The 14,548-nt window shown below is 39.9% G+C and overlaps 1 protein-coding gene across 5 annotated transcripts in view; it reads right to left on the bottom strand.

Annotated features, from left to right (window-relative positions):
- Positions 1 to 3,017: 3,017 nt before the first annotated feature.
- Positions 3,018 to 14,548, bottom strand: part of kcnn1a (potassium intermediate/small conductance calcium-activated channel, subfamily N, member 1a) — a 60,924-nt gene continuing 49,393 nt past the window's right edge. For all 5 annotated transcript variants that reach the window (XM_031731979.2, XM_039602827.1, XM_031731986.2 and 2 more), the window contains exons 7-9: positions 13,014 to 13,141; positions 10,177 to 10,246; positions 3,018 to 7,579 (exon numbers count right to left, since the gene is read on the bottom strand). In XM_031731979.2, the coding sequence (XP_031587839.1) occupies positions 7,274 to 7,579; positions 10,177 to 10,246; positions 13,014 to 13,141 (504 nt within the window). In that variant the 3' untranslated portion in view covers positions 3,018 to 7,273. The remainder of the gene's footprint in view (positions 7,580 to 10,176; positions 10,247 to 13,013; positions 13,142 to 14,548) is intronic.

The raw sequence follows: 14,548 nt of genomic DNA on the forward strand, positions 1-14,548 counted from the left end.
TATCTTTCCCACTTACCTTTTCAGTGTTGCACTGAGTGTATTCAGACGTGGCCCTGTGAATAATGGCTACAATCTGTGTTTTAAGATTAGTCATGTTTTCTGAGCTAAATTCATAAAATACATTTAGTTGCAGATGAAACTGCAGGGTTTGATGATGACGTCTCTAAGGTGTTACTGGAACACTTCCCATAAGCGATGACATTGTGATACATGTCTTTTTATGTATCATTTAACCCTCCAGGAGTCACTCCTGCTGTATAGCGAGGCATCACTCGGTGCCAGCGATTGTTCCAAAACAGTGCAGATTTTCATGTAGAGAAAGCTCGGGGCAAGGACATCTGTAGTCCACCGCCCCTCCCCACCTACAGAAAACACGCATGCACACACACAATGCAGTACTCATACCCCATACAGTACAATGATCTTATAATTTGAAGAACTCTATCAAGTGAATAGGGAGTTGGTGGACCTCCGGTAGCCTTGGGCGTGGGGCTAAACCTCATTTGGGGTTACCATAGTGGTCCACTGCTGCAACACAGGCACCTACTGAACTGCTGATTATTTGGAGGAGAATGCAAAAGCATGTTTAAATATATTATTATATAGGTAATACTGCAAGCTTAGTACAGTGCCTCTCGGTTTGGAAACTGAAAAAGGTTCATGCCTCACACTCAGGCAGAATTTTACTGATCTAAATATAAGCATAATGGCATCACCATCATCAAATGGTACAAAATTGAATATTTTTAAACTTCCACTTTATGATTTTTTTAAACTAAGTTTTTAATTCTATGACAACCTAAATACCTGCTTGGTCTTTGCTGTTAACAGAGCAGGTAGCAAAGGTTTAATAAGTCAGCTGTTTGAAATGAATAACCTGTAGTTGCCGGCCACACCATTACCACTGGCTTTACTGATTATTTACTGATGTAAATAATGGGCAATAGAGTGAAGAGTGAGTCCTTGTGAGGTGTGATGTAGTCTCAGTGTGTCAGCTTAGATTGGAAATAACAGTGTCGATCATCATGGTTTTATCATAAACAACATTTATTGTGTCCATCTCGGTTGTGGGCCAGTACCCCGTTTCTGTGGTTGTTAACCATAGATATATATATGAATAACTGTATTTACCTACTGATGGCGCTAGCCCCCCAATTTGAGAGCCACTTATGTACTAAATGAGCAAAAATTTACAGATGAAGCAGCAATGAATCATGCTAGCTGACTCTGTGTTAAGTTGATAGGGAAACTAGGCCTACACACATACAAGAACAATACTGTATGTGAGCGATCACCAATCTGAGTTTTTAGCCTTGGCTGAAATGATCCTTTCACGTGGAAAACATCCAGCTAGCCAAGCATGTGTACGTGAGTGTGAACATACACATACGCAATATATAGTGCATGTACACTTTCACAGTTGGACTCCTAGCATATGGTTTGAGAGTTTTGAAAAGAGCTGCCGCCTTCTTTCACTGCTAAATGAAGCAGAGAAGCAATGGCAGCTTCCAGCAAGCAAGCTCATTTGCAGCCGTTCATTCTGTTCGGATCTCAGAGAGAGAAAAATGGGCAGCAGATGAAAAGATACAGATAGAGCTAAAAAGACAAAAAGAGAAATGATGGATGCTGAAATAAGTGACACTCAAAAAAACATTTGGTGGAATGAAAAGGCCCTTCACACCCACTCTCCACCACTACACCAAAACCAAAATCAATACTCTCTCTGATTTCCCCAAGTGTATGCCAAACCACATTAGTTGAAAGCTATATGCAGGGCATTAAGCATAATGCAGCTCCTAGCTGCTCGTTCCTGAGAAAAGTCAGCCTTGTAATAAATTGAATAACTTAATAAAAACACTTCCCAATGTCTTCTGCAAGTTTTCCCCATAGGATCTTTTCAAACTATGCTCTTCAGTACCCTACATGCTGATTTTTCTTCCCCCTGTCCTTCCAAACTCCAAGGGTCATCTTCAGTCCTCTGCAACATGACTCCATCTCCTGTTTCCTCACTGTTTGGCTGAGCTTCAGTACCCTCTAGGGGAGATTACTGGTAATTTAATGCCACTATGCTTGCTTTTCACACTTCAGCACAAGGATAAGCTGAGTGAATTAAATGTGTTTATTAAGACAGACTGTTAGAGAAGGAACGGATGGACATGTGGCATAATTTGTGTGCACTTTTCACAATTTCTGCCTCTCTTTCCTACTTTGGTTTCCACCGTAAAGCAAGATTTGGTTCTATGAGAGCACATTCAATGTCACATATGATTGTTATCACTTTAGAGGATAAAAACAATATTTTAATTACTTTGTACTAATTGGATTGTTGAGGAGCTGTTGCCTGTGTTTCCACGGTTGCATGTCTTTGGGGTTGTGTAGCAACAACAACAGGGTGACTGACTCTGCCACTCTTGCGGGATATCGGTCTGCTGCCAAGTCCCTACAGATTTGACTGTAATTAACCAGGCAGAGCCTTGTTTGTGCATGTGGACATGAATAGTAGCTTGTTATTTGAACATTAATGGCTGTGTACGTGTGTGTACGAGTGTGTGTGTTGTGCACAGCTCACAGTTCACCTTGGAACAGCGCCCCAGCAGCTGCGTGTCCTCTGGAGTGCTGTTTATATCAATACTTCCTCCTGTAATCATGTTTTAGGACGGCCCATGCCTCAGTTTCACAGGACGAAACGTGTGATGTTTGCGTCTGTCAACACATTTGCCAACCCACCTTTCAAGTGTCACATTTGACTTTGGGCTTCTGCCATTTTCCTTCCCTCTCGGGGAGGCCCTGGCATGGGAAAGTTTCAGATTGGAGTACGCAAATTAAACGGGAAGTAAAGCATTAGGAAGATTATTCAAAACGGAATTTTCAAATTCCAGCGGAAGAAAAAGAAAGAATAACGGTCATAGATGAAGATAGTCTTTAATGTTGACCTTGGTGTCTCTCCTTGTTAGGACAAAGGTTCACCTGCAAAATGAAGGAACAATGAACAGTATACAGAGAACATGTTAAACCCATTTGCCATCCATTAAAAGTTGATTTATTCCAGTGCTACTACGTACATTATGCATCATGTGGCAGTGTACACAGAACAATGATTTGGTTACATTTTTTCAGTTTTTTGGGGAGTGGGGGGTTCACTCTGTACTCAGCAGAAGTGTGCTCTGATGCCTGCTCTATGACGAAAGCCTACTTAGGATAATAAAAGTCCGGGATGTGTTAATCGTTTTGTCTTATCTACCATTATCAGAGCAACATCATGAATGTCCCTCACTTCACTATGAAATACTGTGTATGTGTTTCATCTTCTAGAAAAGATCAGTTCAGTAAATATTAGAATGGTGTTTAGGCTGGTCTTTGTGATGGGATACAAAGAAAACCAATTACAACAGAGTAAGGAACAGCAGATCCTGGATTAAATTTCCTATCTGCAAATGTAAAACAATAAAAGGTCTTTTGGGGTTTTCTTTTTTAACTGCCAGAATTTCAATCCCTTCGTGTAATTCCTAGGCATTTTTTTTTACTACATACCTACGACATGCTGGCAGCCAGCTACCTTTACCTTTTCACCTTTGTCCTGTTTAAATGGTGACATCTACAATGAGGTCATATTAACAGGACACCCAATCTTGCTGTTCATAACCTTCCTGTCAGTGAATGAGCAAAGTCTTTCCTTTTTTTCGTGCCACCCGATGAAGTCCTTAACACCAGCATTGTTATGTCTCTCTGGGGAAGAGACTCCAGCATCTGTGATCCTTTCTGTTGTAACTACACACCAAGTACAAAATGGGACATGACCTGGGTTTCCATTGCTTCTCCTCCCTTGCAGTTTTTTTGTTTGGTTTTTTCTTTTGGAACCACTTCAATGTCTTTTCTGCAGGCCATCTGTCAAGCCTACTTTTGTATGAGGGACTGATATTCTTAATAATGACAGATGAAAAACGTGAGGGCGTACCAGATGTAATGACAAGGTGGAAACCTTAGATAGGAGCAGGCAGGTAAGGCTGTAATCAAGCAGATAGGCTTAGCCGTCCTGACTAATTGGATGATACTGATTGAAACAGAGACTGCAAAAGCATGATAGATCTCTTTATAGGCTACTATTAGGGAGAAGTGTAGCACTCTGAGAGAGGAAAGGCTAAAGGTGGGGGCAGTAAAGAGTCATGCTTCATCAACTCAAGTTGAAAGGGAAAAAGCTAATATTCATGCTCGATTAAGTTGCACTTGTAGCAAACTGAATACATTCTTAAAAGAAGTGCTCTCTGGTCAGTCCAGAGCCTGTGAGATAGCGAACCTGTTTGTTCTCTCACAGGGTTGGACCTCGACCCAGTTAAGCCTAAAGCAGCTTGGAAATAATTAAGACCATGGAAATAATAATGATCCTACAACTGTCCATTTGCTTAAGGGACCACGAATATGAGTTTTAGCACTAGCGTACTTTTGGGACTCAAATAATCTACTGTTTGAATCATCCTAGCCCGCTAACCTGATGACCTCCTGTTCTGTTCTAATGTGCTCTGGGAAAATCCTAAATATTTGTCTTCAAATTAAACTTTGCAAGTCATCACAGCGCTAGCATACGCCAGTGCATGCTTTCATAGATGTTTCCCCCTCATTTCTTATCCATTACTGTATCACTCAGATAACCAAAGCAAAGGCCTCAAAGAACAGTACTTTACTACTGAGAGCTGTCCACTTAAGCTACAGGTCTGTACAGTAAATATAAAGCTAGTATTAGAAACCAGTTAGCTTATTCTCCCGATGAGTCAACTGAAGCCGCAGACTGAAAGTAACAAAACTCAGAAGCTCTGACAGACATGCCCAATTTTATAGCAGAAGCAACATCTTTACAATGGATTTGGTACCTATAGCCAATTTCCAAGTTTATAACAACTGTTTGGAATAATTTTGACTTAATTAGACTGTTTATTTGTAATAAAGCTTGAACTATAATTAAGGGTGTATCTGAGTATTGTTGAGTGTCTTGTTCTTGTCATACTAAAAGATATTTTAAGAAATTGACTGTTCAGTTTTCGCTAGTCAAAGTTTGTGTCGTGTTCAATATCACAGTGAACTCCTGATGCATCTTTTTTCTAAACTTTCCCAGCCAGTGCTAGCATTACAAACCATGAGTCACTGCAGCTCTCTGAGAAAAAAAATCCCCCTCACAAAAAAGCCCTCAATGTATCCGGTATCATCTGCATAATGGAGATAATGTGTCACAATATGCTAGCGATAGCTTAAGAGGAGCTAGAGCTAGCATATAGCTCGGGTTGTTTTGATTGTGGCTGGACTCAGTAATGTAAGTGGTTAATGTGAATTAGTGTTTATTACTTAAATTTCTCTGCATGTAGATGACAACATACACAGAAATTAATCGTGCAGTCTCCCACCAGTTAAGCCAATCTAAAAATAATTTTATATTTAAAGTACAGACATGAGGGGCAGTGATAACATACTTCACAAGACAGCAAAAAAGTTTAATCTTTTCTTCTTTTTTTAAACTGTAAAACTATGTTTTATTTACTTTGAGGTCATTTAACTGTTTTGTAACCCTCAAAGTTTCTTCAGCATTTTTTGTATTCTTGAGGATTTTTTTTATAATACTGATTTTTAAAAAGATCTCACCTCATATTTTAAACAGGGAATCAATTACAGAATCAACTTGCTGTAATTCTTTAGGTTCTGCAACTCTAAAAAAAACCCAGGTATCCTCACAAAATAAAAAAATGGGGAAACCAAAATTAAAAAATATAATACAAAAGAAAAGCAACCAACAAACCAAAGGTAATCTAATGAAACCAAGTGTATAAATAACCAGAGCCATCTGGGAAGCTTGTGATCCGTAACTACTACTGGACAGAACCATGCAAAAGAGCTGGGTTAGTTACTCAGTTCGACCAGTGATGTGTTTGTGCCTGTATCCCAGCAGACCTCAAGCCATGCAATTTTCTGAAGACCACAGGAAGTTCTAATTAGTGGTAGTGAGAAAGGTAGACTACTACATATTTCATATTTGTTGTGTATGAGTGTGCAGCATTGAGCTAAAAGTGAACTTGTTCTCTGAAACACACAAATATGCTCTCAATCTGTCTCGCCACGGGTTTCTTGCTGTACTTCTCCATTTGTTGCTGTGTTAGAAATAGAAAAACAGGTTTTCAAAACATTTAGAGTTGCGGTGTAATGGAGGCAATGTTATGCATGTTAGACATTTTCTTTAAAGTTTTGGAGAGGAATGTATCTGAAAAAGGAATGCAATGTTGTATTTAGACTGTTAACATCGTAAAAAAGCTCTGAAATTAGTAATTAAATAACCCTCTACTATTTATACATTCAGGCACTGAAAAATCACATGTCAATATGTAACTAAAAAAGATAGTCGCTCTCATTTTTTTCCTTGGTAAGAACAAGGAAGCTGATACCTTGAAGTTGGCAATAGTGATAATTTTTCCTACCCAGTAGTAATGCCATATGCATCCCCTTTGCTATTTATTTGTGTAACAGTTTCTCCTCCCCTTTAAGTGCATTTTCAATCACTGACCTGAAGTCAGAGCTTTTGTAGCCTCTCCTAAAGCTTTCACCCTAAACTATGGGAAAGAATCCATGACACTAGTCATTTGAAAGGGAAGTCCAATGGTTTGTCTTGTTCTCCTCACCGGACAAACAGGTAGACGGACAGATGGGTGGACAGATGTCCTCCATGGCCTCAGAGGGCCAGCAGGTGAGCCAAGGCCCTCAGCTCCACAGACCAACTTCCCCCCTTGTTGTTAAGGACTCTCCGGTGTGATAGCCAGCTCTCACCTCAGCAACCCTGAACTCAGTCTTTTTTTTTTTTTTTAACTATACAAGGGCTTTTACAAAAAAAGCTAACTTGGACAGCCATACAATGGCTAAAACATAAACCATATCTCTACTTTATCTCAGTTTGTAATTTTTTTTCTATTTTTCTTTTTTGGATGCATTTGTTTTTTCTTGATTTAAGTCTTTGCTTGCTTTTCTTTGTTCTTTTCGAGTAGCTCTAATCAGGCCTGTGCTGAGAGGCTCAGTCACAGAGAAACTGGTTTTCTGGATTTTTTTTTCATTAGGTGGAGAGGAAGGAATGAGTGGGAGGGAAAGGACAAGGATCAGGTCAGGGACCAAGATGTGGGTTCATTATTAGTCCAGACATGGACTTGCCAGCAGATATGAGACAGAATTGGATGGGACAGAATGAGGCGACACGTTGGTTTGGGAAAGGGGGTGCTCAAAGGTGATTACAGAAGATTTGTCAAGGTTATCCGCTATCAGAGGAGGTGTGTGGTGCTGTGGAGGGAGAGCGCCGCCTACGGGCGGTGGAAGTCCAGGATCGCTCGGAGCGTTCGGAACGCTCAGAGGCTAGCGAAGCGGGTCGAAAGCGGTGAACAAAGCCGTCCAGGAAGTCCTGCTGCTGCTGGGTTATGGCTTGCGAGATGAGGCAGGGCAGTGCCTGCAGGCTGCCCGTCACTGAGTCCAGCTTGTCCTCCAATGTGCCGATGCGCTTATCCAGCTCCTCACTGCGTTCCTGCAGCTCCGACACCAGGTCATACATCACATTCTGGGTCTAATGAAGGAGAGAAAGTAAATGTGTTTCAGGACAAGAAGGAACAGGAGGACAGAGACAGGAGGGACAAGGGAGGAAGAGGCAAGATAGAAACATTAAGAAGCTGTTTCACAACTTGTTGCAACAACTAAAATTAGGAGATGATATACAGTAGGAAACATATAGTGATTAAAGAAAAAAAAAACCTTAATGTAACAGTAATAATAACTTCCATGAGTAGACAACTACAGTAAATATATTACAGCAGAGGAGGAAATCATTTAAAGGAAGCAGTAGGAAGGGGAGCTGTAAAGTTTCAGCAAGTCAGCATAGATTTTATCTTCCCATAGATTTTACAACCAACTTCTCCAATCCATTTATAGCTCCTGAAGGTCTTTAATCCTTTATGTGTTTGCTTGACACAACTCATTTATATAATGAAAAGCATCGCTAGTATTTAGGTACTTATTGTTTAACAGTTGATGCAGTTCTGGCCAGCTCAGCATGTGGCATCTGCAAGTAATTCTTGCATCTAAACTAAGCAGTTTTCCATATTGCAAAATTAATCACACATTATATACAACATACTGCATTCTTCACCATTACAGAGCATTTTATAAGATTTGCAATTTAATAGTCATCTGCAGAGATTACAAAATACTCATGTAGGGTCTCCAGGCATGTGTGCCCCTCAGAAATCAAATCTAAAATCCAGATGTGAAAGGTTTATATCTCTATGGGGCTTGAAAGCTGAGCCACTGTAGGGTGTATGCAGATTGATCTGACCATTGAGCACAGTAAGGCGCAAGTAAACACACATTAAAGGGATTGGCCTTGGAACCTTTTAAAATACACACTGGAGTGCAAATGCCATCCACATCAAATGAAGTCAATGCAGTCATGCACCTCCCTTTGAACCCCCTCTCAGCTCTGGTGCCTCAGCTGACATCTGTACAGCCAGACAGAAGCTACTGAAGCATTTCTGTATTCAGCCTCTTATGGACAGATGCTGTTTACAGTGTGTCATCAGGTTCAGGTTCTTCAAACCGAGTAGTCTCGCATTAGGGTTCATTCTCCACAGAGTTAGCTTAGCCAAGATCACTTTTTAAGGTAGTGCAGGTGCTGTTTGATTTGAAGTGACGCATATATGTTACATTCAATTTAAAATGCTATGATAATGATAAACATGAAATCGAAAAGAAAACAGTTAACAATGGAGATATAATTACTAAATAAATGTATATTATTTATTGTGTACAATAACTTCACCGCTTTAATGATTTCTATAGGAGCTTAATTTGCCGAAAAAAAGAGAAAATAGTCCATGAAATAAAGTTATAATTGATTCTGACAGATTGTATTTTCATCTTCTCCCGCAAACCTTCTATAGATAACATAACAGTAAAAGTTTTAAAAGTTTTATTTAAGAATGAAACTGATGACCTGTACTGAATGACGTAATGTTTGACATTTGTATTAGGCCTCAAAAACTATTAAGTATTAGATTAAAAAGAGCACTCCTCTCAAATGTTGAAGCCTGAACAACTAAAGCTAGACTAAACTAAACTAAATCTCCTAACTCTTCAAGAGCTGCACATATTGTCTACCTGGGATGTTGTATCTTGGGCCAAGCATTTCAACCAGTTGCTTAAAACCCTGCTTTTCCACCACATAATCACATCAGTAATTTCTATCCACCATTTGCTCTTCCTTTCATATGCAGTAGAATTAGCAAGTAGTCCAGCAATGTTTGCTCATGTTACTTGTTCACATTTGAGTCTCATATAAAAAATTGCTATTATCTCCTCATTTGAAGCCTGGTTGTACTCAATGTGTTTTTGCCTGAAGTAATATAAAAAGTTAGCTGTTTCCACCTTTAGTCAGAAAGGTTTTCTTGCATATTTTGCAAAGTAGTGAGCTTTGCTGCTAGTTGTTGAAGTAGCTTCCTTTTATTTACCAAATCGTCATCAGAGGGTGATGCACGCTCTTGCTTTCAGACATGCCAGGCTTGTCTCGTTGTTCTGTGTGCTGGGGAATGTAAACACAGGCCATGGCTATAGTAATGATATGGTACTTTTTTATTATGTATTTGCGGATGATATGATATGGCACAGCCCTATTTTCCTAGGGTTTTTTGCTGACTATTCAAAAAAAAAGAATGTACAACTTGATGCAGTCCCAGGATTGGCTCACCTATCAGCTTTATGTGGTAAGCTAAAGACCCTACAATTTTTGAGAGGAAACCAGAGGAACCAGAAGACCCTATATTAGCAAGCACTAGGGGACAGTGGGAAGGAAAAGCTCCCTTTTAACAGGAAGAAACTTCCAGCAGAACCAGGCTCAGGAAGAGGCAGCCAGGTGCCTTGACCGGTTAATGCATGTCATTTACCGTGCACGGGGAGAACACTGAAAATATCCTAGGACAAAACCTTGGGGTTCCCTATAGTTTATGTCCTTGGAAAGAGCCTGCTTAGGCCCTTCCTGAGAAGAATATCTCCATATAATAGAAGAATATACATTCAGTCAGTTTAAATAAAGACAGAATAGCAACGGCAAGTTACCATCATCACAGCACAAATTATATCAAAACAAAGTCAGATTTTTAACGGAAAACTTACCTTTGCCAGGTCCACCAAGGTGTTAGCCTGATCATTGAGTTTCCTTTGCTCCATCTTAACACTGCGCAGTCTGAGTGGGCGCACAAGGAGGTGTGAACATGAAAAACAGGGAAGGAGAATGTGGACAAAAGAAAAGAGATGACAGCAAAGAAGAGAGGAGAGCAGAGTGAAGAAGGGGAAGGAGGGTAGTTTGAAGGAGCAGAGCACAGAGAGACAGGTTTTTGAGGGGCAGAGAGGGCCAATAGAAAAGAAAGGAGGAGGAACAACAAATGTTTTATCAGGACTTTTTTCTCATTGATGACATTGAAAAGAAAGACAGACATGCATTGTAAATTTTTTCTTTATGTATTTATATTTATACACATATATGGAAGTGTATGTATATAAATATATATTAAAAGCATTCCTGGTCTTGGTCAATACAATACCAACCAAAACATGCAAAATTACAGAAGCATACTACACTCATTTTGAAAAAAAAATATAGACTCTTTATCATGTTTTAGCTAGCTCTTTTTTGTTATAACAAGATCTTTTTTTCACAACGTTACAGTCCTTTAAGCAGCAGGTGGCAGCAAGTATTTTTGCTGTAATGAGAAATGATGCTAATAGCGAGAGATGATCTTGTTACAAGCCAAAAAAAGAATCAGTTTTTGAAAAAGTGGGAAAAGGAGCTCAATACGTGAAAGAAATGTATTATTAGAAGTTTAAAATGCCCCTGTGAGCAAGAATGCAATATGCTTCCATACAAGAAAATCCCAAAACCTGTTTGAAATCAAAACATTCCCATCTCTTTCCAAAACTAAGACATTGAAAAAAGGAAAAAGATGGCATGCCCTTTGTCAGTGCTACACACAGCTCAGTGGTAGGACTTCAGATATACACACTGGTCATTCAGTAAGCGTGCAGTGACTATGACTGACTTTGTGCACAATGAAACGAGTTGAGTGTTTTCAGTGCTGGATATTGTGAGTGTGTGTGTGTGTGTGCATATGTGCATGAGCTGATGTGTGTATGTGTGGATGCCACAGATAAAGGATGAAACTTGCCAGAAATAAACTGCCTAATGACACCGCTGAACATACGGCAACATCGACATTTCAAACATTTTAAATGAAATGCTGCACGATGATACATTGGACATGTTTTGTGATGCCTTCAACAAAGCGCCTCCTTATCTCTAATCAAATACATTATGGCTCTGTAAGAACTGTTAACGCTGATGTGCATAATATGCCATTGTTAGCAGTGGCATCACACAGCCATCATCTGAATGTGCAAGGGGAAGAATTTCCCTGTTCGGCAAATTATGAGACAGGATGACATTCAAGGGCATTTATTCATGTGCAAATCAGTATATCAGAGCAGAGTGAGACTGCTCGCTTACGGCTCTATCTCTGTGGGAAACTGCTTCAGCTCGTATGTGTCTGTTTGCCCGGCTTTGTCATCCCTTACGGCTGTCGAAGAATTGGGACTATTTGAGGTAAAAGCTCTAGTTATTAGCGTAACACATTTTGAGTACAATTTTGTTCTACAAAACCCCAATGTACATGTTGCGCTGTGCCTTTTGTGCCATCCTATTAATGTCATGTACAAGGCCTTGTTGTTTGATCTCATATTAGAAAGGGAAAAACAGCATAAATCAAGACTAAATCAGCAGCAAGCATTTGATCCACATTAGAACTACAGGATAGAACACTGTGCTTATTTATGTCATCACAAAACCTTCAGGAGTGTAGGATGAGTTCTGTTGATGCAGGTTAATATAGCCCCAGAGCAGCTATATTAATCATGGGCAACATTATACACTACATCATCAATGATTATGAACTGCTGGCCAAGCCAACAAAGCTCCAAGCTCATTCTGCGCAAGATGCTTTTTCTTTCACACGTTCTCTCCAGACAGCCCTCCACTATCGACAATGTGGATGCTTTTCGTTCATTCAAGTCAGGGGGGAAATGGGAGGGAGAGGGAAGTAAATGGAACACTGAAGTAAAGAAAAAAAACACAACCGAAAACAGCAATTCAGCATCCATCCTTTTTTTTTTCTTTTCTTCTTTTTCTTTAGTAACAACTTTTTTTTTTTTCTTTTTTTTTTTTACATGCATGTCGAACGCAGACATGGAGAGAGGAGGAGCAGGAGGATGTTGAAGAAACAGTAGGAAGAGGATACATAGAAGACTCAACTTACTTCTGAGCTCTGCGGTGATAGAGCAAAACAAAGACAGAACACAGTACAGAGTTTTAACCCCACAACATTCACGAAACGAGTGAAAACCATTACACTTCTCACTGTAAGCACAGGGTAAAAAGAGGGTCGCGGGGAGAGGGGGGCAAGGGAGGGGAACAGGAAGGACCATTACACTAGATTGCAGAGTGTTTGTGTGTATGTGTGTGTGTGCTTGTGTGTATGTGTGTGTGCGCGCGCACGCTCTGTATGTGTCCATCTGTGAGAGCTTACATGTGTGTATGACAATCAAAGGAAATGGTCTTCGAGGAGAGGACATTGTGGGAAAACACCATTGTTGATACTATCAGATATACACAACTATGTGGCATTATAGCTGATAATGCTGCCTAACAACAAACAACATTAAGGAATGAACACAAAGGGACTATTTTCTTTTACAGCTAATCAGTAAGAATTACATTATCTCAGATTAACAGTTGAAATGATAATACAGCCTAAATATTTTAACCACGAGTAGCATTAAAGATTGAGCATCATTAGTTCTGGTTTTAGGCCATGCTGAAAGTCTCCTTGGTAGTTTGTGGTGAACGTCTCTGTCATATTTAGATCAGATTACGCAAAACACACACGGTGCAGTGAACTTACTGGTGAATGGCTTGGAGAAACTTGCGCTGGTGTTTCCGCACCTTGGCGTGATCTATCTTCTTGACCAATTTTGTGTGTTTGTAAATGAGCCATGTTTCCCTGAGTACATTGGCAGCTGTGTTCTTTACCTGTGAAACAAGGGCGAGAAACTTATATAACATAGAGTAGTTTGTACTGCTCTGACAGAGTACAAACTGAAGCACCCATCTGTGTGTATTATTATGATATAACAATAATTTCAAAAAGTGGTTAAACACAGAAAAATAAAACAATAATAAAAAGGTTATGTTAGAACTACATGTGCCAACATTGAGTTTTAAAAGCTTTTATTCAAAGAAACAAACTCATTGTATTTGACTCCATACATACACTCGTCAGCCAATTCATTAGTTGCACCTAGCTAAGACTGGTTTTGGATTTGTGAGAGCCAATTCCTCATGACGTCACACAGTTACTACAGATTTATCAGCTGCACATCCATGACATAAATCTCCCATTCAACCACATCACAAAGTTGCCCTATTGGACTGAAACTTCTTGTCATTTTCAAGAAACCGGTTAGAAATGATCTGAGCTTTACGACATGGAGCTTTATCCTGTTGGAAGCTGCCATCAGAAGCTGGGTACATTGTGGTCATTAAGGGTTGGACAGGTGGTGTTTAAAGGAAGTTCAGCTGGTCCTAAGTGCATTTTCCCACCCATAGTTCATTTACTCTGGTCCAAATCAGTTGGTGAATTTGTAAGCTTGTGGCTTTCCCCCAGGTTTGGTTTGTTTTTTATACAGAGAAAAGTCCAAGAGAACCAAAATGCATCACTACAAACTAGGTAAGAACGTTCAGTCTGCTTGAATGAATCCATGCATTCATGGTGTTTATGCCATGTTCTGACCCTACCATCTGAATGTTGCAGCAGAAATTGAGACTCATCAGACCAGGCAATGTTTTTCCAATCTTCTGTTGTCAAGTTTTGGTTAGTCCATGGGAATTGTAGCACCCGGTGGGATTCTCTGCTGCTATAGCCCATCCGCTTCAAGGTATGACATATTGTGCATTCAGAGGAGCTCATCTGCATACAATTCAGTTCAATTTTATTTATATAAAGCCAATTCCCAACAAAAGTTGCCTCAAAGTTTCTTATAATGTAAGGGAAAGACCTTAAAATATTAGAAAGTTATCCCAAACGACCCCCTGTCGAGAGTGGGAAGGAAAAACTCCCTTTTAACAGGAAAAATCCTCTGACAGAATCAGGCTCAGGGAGGGGCAGCCATCTGCCACAACTGGCGGGGGGTGAGGGGAAAGAGAAAAGAGCAGAAAGAGGACGAAGGGAGAGAGAGTCAGAGTTTAATAGTTACAAATGATTAAAACCAATAGTCGGCAGAAAACACACACAGGTTTTTTTCAGCAGGTTTTTTTGCCCATGTCTACATATTTAAATGCACTGATTTCCTGTCATGTGACTGGCTGGTTAGACGTTTGCGTTAACAAGCAGTTGAAGAGGTGTACCCAATAAAGTGGCTGGTAAGTGTATTGTTTATT

This window comes from Oreochromis aureus, linkage group 18, assembly GCF_013358895.1.
Source record: "Oreochromis aureus strain Israel breed Guangdong linkage group 18, ZZ_aureus, whole genome shotgun sequence".
NCBI lineage: Eukaryota > Metazoa > Chordata > Actinopteri > Cichliformes > Cichlidae > Oreochromis > Oreochromis aureus.